The following is an 11,040-nucleotide window of genomic DNA, read 5'->3' on the forward strand; positions in this document are numbered from 1 at the left end:
GTTTGAGTGTTTGTTGCAGCTCGTTCCAGTCGCTAGCTGCAGCGAACTGAAAAGACGAGCGACCCAGGGATGTGTGTGCTTTGGGGACATTGAACAGAATGTGACTGGCAGAACAGGTGTTGTATGTGGAGGATGAGGGCTGCAGTAGATATCTCAGATTGGGGGGAGTGAGGCCTAAAAGGGTTTAATAAATAAGCATCAACCAGTGGGTCTTGCGACAGGTATACAGATATGACCAGTTTACAGAGGAGTATAGAGTGCAGTGATGTGTCCTATAAGAAGCATTGGTGGCAAATCTGTTGGCCGAATGGTAAAGAACATCTTGCCGCTCGAGAGCACCCTTACCTGCTGATCTATAAATGATGTCTCAGTAATCTAGCATGGGTATGATGGTCATCTGAATCAGGGTTAGTTTGGCAGCTGGGGTGAAAGAGGAGCGATTACGATAGAGGAAACCAAGTCTAGATTTAACTTTAGCCTGCAGCTTTTATATGTGCTGAGAGAAGGACAGTGCACCGTCTAGCCATACTCCCAAGTACTTGTATGAGGTGACTACCTCAAGCTCTAAACCCTCAGAGGTAGTAATCACACCTGTGGGGAGAGGGGCATTCTTCTTACCAAACCACATTGCCTTTGTTTTGGAGGTGTTCAGAACAAGGTTAAGGGTAGAGAAAGCTTGTTGGACACTAAGAAAGCTTTGTTGTAGAGCATTTAACACAAAATCCAGGGAGGGGCCAGCAGAGTATAAGACTGTATCATCTGCATACAAATAAAAATTGATTTGATTTGAGAGCTTCCTACTGACTGAGCTATGTTGTTTATGTAAATTGAGAAGAGTGTGGGGCCTAGGATTGAGCCTTGGAGTACTCCCTTGGTGACAGGTAGTGGCTGAGACAGCAGATTTTCTGACTTTATACACTGCACTCTTTGAGAGAGGTAGTTAGCAAACCAGGCAAAAGACCCCTCAAAGACACCAATATTCCTTAACCGTGTAACGACTCTCCTCCTCCTCTTCATCCGAAGAGGAGGAGCAGGGATTAAACCAAGGTGCAGCGGGTTGTGAATACATATAGATTTATTTGCTGACGAAGACGAACACAAAAAACTTATACTTGCATAAACTACAAAACAACAAACGACGTTAAACAGACCTGAACTGGTAACATAAAAAACAATGCACTCATGAACAGGAAAGAACGAACGAGAGACGAGACAGTACCGTGTGGTGCAATAAACACAGACACAGCGACAACCACCCACGACAAACAATGTGAAACAACCTCCCTATGTATGTCTCTCAATCAGAGGAAAACGAAAACACCTGCCTCTGATTGAGAGCCATACAAGGTCAATTAAACCTGACACTTAACATAGAACAACACAGACTGCCACCCATCTCACGTCCTGACCCACAAAACACAACAATACAAAAGGAAAACAAGGTCAGGAACGTGACAGAACCCCCCCCTTAAGGTGCGAACTCCGGACGCACCATAAAAAAAAGTCTAGGGGAGGGTCTGGGTGGAATCTGTCCGCGGCGGCGGCTTCGGCGCAGGACGTGGATCCCATCCCACCATAATAAATCCCCGCTTCTGTGGCCTCCTCAAGGTGGCGACCCTCGCCACCGACCTTGGACTGGGAACCCTAGACATGGGTCCCGCTGGATTTAGGGGCAGCCCCGGACTGAGGGACGGCAGCTCCGGACTGAGGGACAACACCGGACTGGCTGGCGGATCCTGGCTGGCTGGCTCTGGCGGATCCTGGCTAGCTGGCTCTGGCTGGTCCTGGCTGGACGGCTCTGGCTGGTCCTGGCTGGACGGCTCTGGCTGGTGGCTGGCGCTCTGGCTGGTCTGGCTGGCGGAAAGCTCTGGCTGGTCCTGGCTGGCGGAAAGCTCTGGCTGGTCCTGGCTGGCGAAGGCTCTGGCTGATCCGGTCTGGCGGAAGGCTCTGGCTGATCCGGTCTGGCGGAAGGCTCTGGCTGATCCGGTCTGGCGGAAGGCTCTGGCTGATCCGGTCTGGCGGAAGGCTCTGGCTGATCCGGTCTGGCGGAAGGCTCTGGCTGATCCGGTCTGGCGGAAGGCTCTGGCTGATCCGGTCTGGCGGAAGCTCTGGCTGATCCGGTCTGGCGGAAGGCTCTAGCGGCTCCTGTCTGGCGGACGGCTCTGTAGGCTCCTGTCTGGCGGACGGCTCTGTAGGCTCTTGGCAGACGGGCGGCTTTGCAGGCTCATGGCAGACGGGCGGCTTTGCAGGCTCATGACAGACGGGCAGCTTTGCAGGCTCTATGACAGACGGGCAGTTCAGGCGCCGTTGGGCAGACGGGCAGTTCAGGCGCCGCTGGGCAGACGGGCAGTTCAGGCGCCGCTGGGCAGACGGGCAGTTCAGGCGCCGCTGGGCAGACGGGCAGTTCAGGCGCCGCTGGGCAGACGGGCAGTTCAGGCGCCGCTGGGCAGACGGGCAGTTCAGGCGCCGCTGGGCAGATGGGCACACCTGTAGGGAGGAGACGGAGAGACAGCCTGGTGCGTGGGGCTGCCACAGGACCCACCAGGCTGGAGAGACCTACAGGAGGCTTGATGTTACGAGGCACCTGAAGGACCGGGCTGTGGGGGAGTACTGGAGCTCTGGTGCGCAGCCTTGGCACCACTCCCCCAGGCTGGAATACTACACCAGCCCGTACCCTCCAGAGTGCAGGCACAGGTTGAACCGGGCTGTGGATGAGCACTGGAGATCTAGTGCCTACTACGCGCACTTCTCTCTTAGGCTCCACTACCACATTTGCCCGGTACGAGCGGAGTGTAGGCATAGGACGCACTGCACCCTCCCAGCGCTCCGGAGCACAGCACGCAGAGCCGGCGCAGGATACCCTGGACCGAAACTGCGTACGGAGACCAGACGCGCTGTGCAGGCACAATACGCCCCGGCTGGATGCCCACACTCACATGACACTTTCGGGGGCTGCTCTGTAGCGCACAGGGCTATGGGCACGCACTGGCGACACCGTGCGCTTAACCGCATAACACGGTGCCTGACCAGTGACGCGTTGCTTATAATAAGCACGAGGAGTGCGCTCAGGTCTGCTACCTGGCTTAGCCACACTCTCTTCTAGCCCCCCCCCAAAAAAAATTCTGGGGTTGCCTCTCGTACCTGTCCCGCTGCCGTGCTGCCTCTCATATCGCCCGCGGCTCAGCTTTCGCTTCCTCCAGCTCAGCTTTGGGGCGGCAATACTCCCCAGCCTGTGCCCAGGGTCCTTCTCCGTTCAACTCGTCCTCCCAAGTCCACAAGTCCTGGTTGCTCTGTTGAGCTCTCCCTTTTCCCCGCTGCTTGGTTCTGGTAATTTGGTGGGTGGTTCTGTAACGACTCTCCTCCTCCTCTTCATCCGAAGAGGAGGAGCAGGGATTAAACCAAGGTGCAGCGGGTTGTGAATACATATAGATTTATTTGCTGACGAAGACGAACACAAAAACTTATACTTGCATAAACTACAAAACAACAAACGACGTTAAACAGACCTGAACTGGTGAACATAAAAAACAATGCACTCATGAACAGGAAAGAACGAACGAGAGACGAGACAGTACCGTGTGGTGCAATAAACACAGACACAGCGACAACCACCCACGACAAACAATGTGAAACACCTCCCTATGTATGTCTCTCAATCAGAGGAAAACGAAAACACCTGCCTCTGATTGAGAGCCATACAAGGTCAATTAAACCTGACACTTAACATAGAACAAACACAGACTGCCCACCATCTCACGTCCTGACCACAAAAACACAACAATACAAAAGGAAAACAAGTAGGGAAACGTGACAAACCGGCCCACAATAATTGAATGGTCTACTGTATCAAAAGCTTTGGCCAAGTCAATAAAAATGGCAGCACAACATTGCTTAGAATAAAGGACAATGGTGACATCATTGAGGACCTTTAAGGTTGCAGTGACATATCCATAACCAGAGCAGAAACCAGATTGCATACCAGAGAGAATACTATAGACATCAAGAAAGCCAGTCAGTTGATTATTGACAAGTTTTTCCAACACTTTTGATAAACAGGGCAAAATAGAAATAGGCCTATAACAGTTAGGATCAGCTTGACCTCCCCCTTTAAATAAAGGACGAACCATGGCTGCCTTCCAAGCAATGGGAACCCACTTACTGAAAATTGCCTTCCAGGATCTGCTTAATCTCTGTGTCGTTGGTGCACAAGTCAGAGAAAAGGAGTCGTCATACAGAACACTACACTAGGACATTGATGTTAAAACAAATAGCATGTAGCTTCTAAGCAACCCATCTCATGCACACCCTGTCATTCATTGATTCTGAGCCCATCTTTACCATTCTTGTTCTTGATTTGGGGCTAGCACAATTGTTTAGCAGTTTCAGGGCACATAGCTTTTGACCACGTTAGGCAGAACAGTGCAGTAGGGTAATACCCAAGAGGTCACAGCAGTCAATGTCTGGAGGCTTTTTCCTGTTAAGCTAAAACAAATAGAGCATGTTGGGTAAAAATACAAAACCATGAAGGATAAATGTTTTTAAGCATACACTGAGAGAAAAGTTATTCTTTCCAAGTAGGTAAAGTAACAGATATTGTGTGAAACTAAACTTTGCTCACCAGCTGTGACAGGGTAGAACGGTCTCCTTCTCTCGCTGCCTCCAAAAGCTCTTCTTCTAGTTCTTCTCTGTCCTCTCCATCGCTGAATGGATTTATCGTGAAACCTTTCATCTCCACCTTTCAATCTCTAATTGGCTTTGAATTGTAATTGTTTATACATATTCAGATGGAGTTATCTTTCTAAAATGTGTATAGTATGCCAAGTTATTTAGCTACATGTATTTCCCATCATAGTGTGGAGAAAGTCAAGAGGAAGCAGTGTGAGTTGAACATGCGTGAAGGAGATTACAGGCTACAAAGGCATTATGACGACCAACCAATGTTTAAGGTACATCAAGCACGATCCAAAACACACTTTTGGATTGTATGTATGAAGTGTACAGAGAAGCTATAGCTAAGGAGGTGTCTGAGACTCATTTTGCGTCTGTACAGGCAGACGAGACAACTGACGTCTCCTGTAAATCACAGATGGTAATAGTGCTATGCTACATGTTTCCAGACAACAGTGTGCTCGGGAGGCTCCCATGCCACAGCTGGCTTGCCAGGCTCTGGCACGTCAGGCAGCTCGTCAGGTTCCCGCGCTTCAGCAGAGGTGACCGGTCCGCTCCTGATCCCAGGGATCTCTCTTTTGTCGGCATCCTGCGGCTGGAGCAGCGCATCTGGGAGAGGTTACTGTGTCATGTATATTTCCTCTCCGGCCTCTAGGTCACCAGGCTGCTGACTATTATGCACACGTGTCACGCGCACCAGCGCTTCATGACAATCACCTGGACTCCATCACCTCCTTGATTACCTTCCCTATACCTGTCACTCCACTTGGTTCTTTCCTCAGGTGTTATTGACTCTGCTCCATGTCAGTGCGTTGTTTGTGGTTTATGTTCTGTTTATTTATTAAACACTCACTCCCTGTACTTAATTCCCGACTCTCAGCGCATTCGTTACAAACTGAAATTAAGCTAACTATTAGAACTTTAGCAACCAGGAAATGGCAGAGAAATGTCTGCATAGTGCATCTTTAAGCAGATGTAAACCAATGCATGATTCCAAAGATTATGAATATACTGACAAGATACATCTCTCCGCCCTAACAATGGGAGTCATTGTCCACAAAGCAGCACAGCGGGCTGTCTTGCTCCTGCCTATCTATTCTTTGGATTGGTGGATACATCTAACTATTGTAATCCTCTATTGAATATTCGATGAGGGTTGTTGACGTCAAGCGCCTGTATTCAATGGAGAGAGACGCTATGCTACTAGTCTCACAACATTAATATGCATAGCGATCTCAACAACTCAGATATAGTGTTTTTTTCTCAAAGTGGCAGGGATGTCACATGTCCTACTTATATCAGTACACCCGTAAGAACGTAAGCATTACAAAACTTATATTAGATCAAATAAACCTCACGTAGCAAATAAGCCATACATTTTTTGGGTTACCAAATTCAACACTCATTGACCTCCATGCAAAAACTCCTTGCTTGGTGGGCGAAACAACGCCACCTGCTGGAGGGAGACTTTCCGCCACGTTGTGTCTCTCCCTTTTCTTCCTCTCTGATAATGCTCACCCCACGCAGCGTTGCAGTCACACTTGCAGCTCATTTTGGGTTTCAGTTACGAGGTGAAAACACCTGCTGCCACTAAAATCCAGAGTCCAATTCCTGAAGGGGAGATATGAAAAATGGCCTCCACCCAGTGATATTTAAGTTCTACTGTTTGTGTCTCATCATAGATTTAGTGAACAAAATCAAACTACCTAGCTAAGTTATCTAGCTAGGCTTTCATTACCCTTGTTTTAGTAAATAAAATCCAAAGGGGTTGCCAAGGGAATCTTTTTCAGTTGGTGACAATAATTCATAACATTGTAGCTTGGTAAAGGTAGCTAATATTTGATCAGTTATTTTACCAGGAACATTGATGTTTATTTCAAAATGTTTAGTCCATCCTCATGAAATTGCATTTATATGAATAGGCCTACAGAAAATATATTTGAATTCTAGTTCTGGTGATTAAATTCTAGTTCTTCTAATTCTACTAGTTCAATGGGTGCAACTGTAGAGCATGACATCACAACTCAGAATATTTCATAAGATAGCTATGTTTATTGCGGAATGTTGAAGGTGTTCAGTATGTTTTCAGGAACAAATTAAACAAGTTGTTCATTCCTGGCGATGTGCTGTCATTAACCTGGAATTTAGACAAGAATGAGCTGAATAAATTAGAGATAAAATGAAAATCTGAACAAAATGTCACACTTATTCCAAGACACATTCTAACAAATGACAGAGACATAAAGTTTTTATATACCAGAATAATTCTGCTCATTTGGATTTTCACCCATTGGCATATTACTGGGCTCTCTGCAGTGTTCTGTTGTCCCTTGCTGGTGGACTGCATGGGCGCTCACATTGAAGGTGGATGACATTGCATTTACAGTTTCACTGTGGGGACCATACATGTGGACAGAATCATAGGCAAAACCCTGGGGCTGCATGGATGATGGAGTAGGGCAAAGATAAGAAGCAACACCGTGAGTTGGACTGTTGATCAGTGTATAGTGTGGAAGGACCACATCAGGGGCAGCCTGGCAGCAGCGATGGTCTGGGGGTTTGACTGGCATGTAGGCACCACTCATGGGGCAGAGGGTTTGAAACAAGTTGGCACCACACATATGTATGTGATGGGAGCTGAACCGGGGCCCAAAGTCCTGGTGCATTGGCAAGTTGGCCTGGTCAGGGAGGTAGCCTTGCTCTTGCCCACGGCCAATCACAGTCCTAGATCCTCCTGGGCAAGCCACAGCTGTTGGCATCCCGGCCATAAACTCAGGGCGTGCCAGGTGGCAGAGTCTCCAGCTGCTACCACATGCTTCAGGTCTAACATACTGGAACTCTGGCATGGCCGCAGTAGGCGCTGTGTCACATGGCCTTTGTGAATCTACAGGGATGATAATAAGAGGAGATGTGTTAGGGGGGTTAATGTCACACAATATTAATTTTAACTTAAAAGAAAATAAATAACAACATGAAGTGATGAACTACAATTGATACATTAGGGTCAGTATGATATAAAAAAAGAGCATTCTATATTATCCTTTCACAGCTATCTGCTATTCTACTTACCTGCTTCTCTGGACCAGCTGTGAATGAACTGGGGTTGTTGTGGTTGAACATACATCTGTGTCACTCCCATAATGCTTTGGGAGACCAATGGAATCATATATGGTGTTCTTCTGCTCTCCTCATTCACATGGAATGCTAGTGCATTTTGACCAGTGCACTGATGCATGTGGGCAACTGGGGCCTGGGGGAGTGGCAATGAAGTGGGTCTTGTTTCCACCTGGGCCAAAAATGGGGGATGAAGCAGAGTGGCTGTTGTTTCCTGTGGAGCTGGTACAGATGGGTTTGGTAAACTGGGTGGCACAATAGGAGGGTACATTGATCGGACGGCCTCTATTTCCTCTGCCTTGGAGGTCTTTATTTCCTCTGGTTGTGAGATGGCTGGGCACATCCCACTGGGGACTGTAATGGCTTGTGGCATTGAGATAGATGGTGGGCTAAGCAACGGGAGTGCTCCACTTTCTTGAGCAATGGAAATCGTCGGGAGCACCAAACAGAGTGTATTAGCCTCCTGTCCAACTGAAATCGGAGGATACACTAAACTAGAAGCACTTATTTCTTCTGCTGCTGAAACACGTGGTGGCATGAAGGTGGGTGGGCCCATAACATTGAAGCATGTCATCTCATCTGACACCTTGGGTAAAATACCAAAGTTCACCTCATTCATTTCATCCACTATCATTTCATTCATGTAGGGGTTGTAGGCATTTTCATCAGGTAATGCTGTATTTATGTCCATGTGCTCGTAGAAAAAATTGTCTCCAGGTGAAAGTGGATTCCAACCAAGTTGGGTTAAGACAGCCCTATTTCCGCCGCCAAAAAGCTGAGGGTCCTCAGTCACCACTAAGGGCGTGACCAATTTGGTGGCTGGCTGATCTTTGACCATTTGTGATGGGGCTGTAGGCAGGGTCAAACAGGGTGTGCAGTCAGACTGGGCGTTGCCCGGTGCACCAGTGGCAGCACCACCAGCTGCTGCTCGAGCATTCCTCATTTTCTTACTGACTGATGAGTCTCTCTGAAACACTATGGTCTCCGGGACGTTGTCTGACTGCACCACAATCATGTACTCACAGGGCACAGAAGGTGTCCTGATCAGAACAGCATTGGATATGAGATCGATCTCACTCAGTGGGACCCTCTCGAAGAGAGCTGACTCGGTTCGCCGGGTCCGGTCTGAAGCAGCAGAGTTGATGTCACAGTCAGCCGTCATGCAGTCGGTGCTGGATTTCCTGCGGAAGACAACTACATCATCGGTCTGCTCTGCTGAGATGGGGTGAGGGGAGACGTTAGAGATAACTGTCTGCAGAAGGCTCTGAAGGCCATTGTCATTGAGGTATTGGCTTGCTAGGGAGGTTACTTCTGAAGCTTCATTGGAGTCTGATAGACCAGGCAATGTTGAGACGGTGTACAGAATGTCCTGGCTGTGGATCCAGGGCTGCTCAGCACCCTGCTCCTCCACTCCTGGAATACTGGGAATGGTTGGGAAAATCCCGACCGGAGGGTAAACTCCACATGGTTGGACATATGGACTACCAGAAGAGACTGCTGTGGCACTTTCATTCTGAACTGCCAGTGGAGCAATCTCAGTTCCAATGCCATGACTTGGTAACTTAGGCACTATAAAATTAAAATAAATATGATTGACTTGTCAGGTGTTAAATCGTAATTTCTTAAAAAAACTGATTTGTGATAGTCACATTTATTAATGTCTTTATTACAGTACTTTTCAGGTAAATGTTTTGGTACCTGGGCATGGCCTTATCATTATATACTATTATCTAGTTAGGCCTACCTTTAGTTGCATTGAATTCTCTCACGAGGGCTTTGATATCAAGAGTTGGATTTTCTGTATACAACATAGCAAGAAAATATGTTACTTCAGTTTTCGCAACAGATTTCATCCTATGTTGAAAAAAAACGAATGCTATTCTCCACAACATGTGTACCTGTCCTGAAGCGCAAGAGCTCAGCAAAGTACAACTGAGCAAACTGTGAGATGTAATCTGGACGCCTTTTCACTACTGCCCGACTGAGGCCTTCCAAAAGCGTCCTCAAGCCCGGAGGCACGTTGACTTTGGCGGGATAGCTGTAGGACATCTCGGCTTTAATGGAGCATCACCTCAGAGAGAATTCTATGATGGAAATACTATATCAATTAAATCAATCAAATACATCTGCCTATATTAACGTATATAAAGAACCCGTCAGCGTCAGATACTTTTTTATGTAGGTTGACTGTGTTTCAACTTTTGTCTGAAAAGTAAATGAACTTACTCTGCGAAGAAACTGTCCTCTTTTAAATTCCCGTATTACAAACGCAAAACAATATGATGTCAAATGATTTTACCAATAGGTAACAATGTAATAAAACGGTAAAACGAATTTCGAAATAAGCAGTTCGTCATAATAACGGGCGTGGTCCACATAGGAAAGGCATTATTATGCGTCAGCTTTAGATCACAATGCATGGCATCTGAACTTGCCTCCCGCCTCCTCCATATGGTGCCAACTGCCAACTAATCAAAGAAAGTATTTTTTTCTTCATATGGGCATAAATTAAACCACAAGACCGATGTTATCGGCATTACAATATACTGAACAAAAATATAAACACAACATACAACAATTTCAAACATTTTACTGAGTTACAGTTCATATAAGGAAATCAGTCAGTTGAAATAAATTCATTAGGCCCTAATCAATGGATTCCACATGACTGGACAGGCAGGGGTGCAGCCATGGGTGGGTCTGGGAGGGCATAGGCCCACCCACTGGAGAGCCAGGCCCAGCCAATCAGAATTCGTTTTTACCCACAAAAAGGCTTTATTACAGACAGAAATAGTCCTTAGAAAATTACTCCTCAGAAAATATCTGGGATTTTTTATTTCAGTTCATGAAACCTGGGACCAACACTTTACATGTTGCGTTCATATTTTTTGTTCAGTGTAGAAACAGCTCATTTGAAATGCTGGATTAATTGACAATCCTTTATTGAACAGTTTGTAGATCTCTTTAGACACCACACAGGACCACCCTGTTACAATTGAACAATCTCCACATCATCTTCTACAACCTCACAACAAAGTGGATAGAGCACATTTCTAAGACAGAAATGTCCCCTTTTTTTTTTGTTGGTATACATATAATGACGTTTAACTCATACTTGATGTCATTATAAGATACTTTGCTCTTACAGCTGTGGACTTACTTTATACCAGCACTTTATGATCACACTCAGTAGTCAACACTTTTACATCACACCAAATCTTACATCCCTTTACACAATCACAGGAGAAGATAGGAGGT

At 46.8% G+C, this 11,040-nt stretch overlaps 1 protein-coding gene across 1 annotated transcript; it reads right to left on the reverse strand.

Moving 5' to 3' along the window:
- Positions 1 to 6,837: 6,837 nt before the first annotated feature.
- LOC111971842 (uncharacterized) lies at positions 6,838 to 9,831 on the reverse strand. The gene is made up of 3 exons (XM_023998645.2): positions 9,681 to 9,831; positions 7,738 to 9,351; positions 6,838 to 7,552 (listed from the first exon to the last, which is right to left on the reverse strand). The coding sequence occupies exons 1-3, from the start codon at positions 9,829 to 9,831 to the stop codon at positions 6,918 to 6,920; spliced, it is 2,400 nt and encodes a 799-aa protein (XP_023854413.1). The 3' UTR covers positions 6,838 to 6,917.
- Between the last annotated feature and the right edge of the window lie 1,209 nt (positions 9,832 to 11,040).

This window comes from Salvelinus sp. IW2-2015, linkage group LG13, assembly GCF_002910315.2.
Source record: "Salvelinus sp. IW2-2015 linkage group LG13, ASM291031v2, whole genome shotgun sequence".
Taxonomy (NCBI): Eukaryota; Metazoa; Chordata; class Actinopteri; order Salmoniformes; family Salmonidae; genus Salvelinus; species Salvelinus sp. IW2-2015.

Coding starts and splice junctions, on each gene's coding strand:
- LOC111971842 (XM_023998645.2), bottom strand. CDS start 9,831: ATGTCCTACAGCTATCCCGCCAAAGTCAACGTGCCTCCGGGCTTGAGG. Junction 9,352..9,680: donor GCTCTTGCGCTTCAGGACAG/GTACACATGTTG, acceptor TTAATTTTATAG/TGCCTAAGTTACCAAGTCAT. Junction 7,553..7,737: donor CAGCTGGTCCAGAGAAGCAG/GTAAGTAGAATA, acceptor TCATCCCTGTAG/ATTCACAAAGGCCATGTGAC.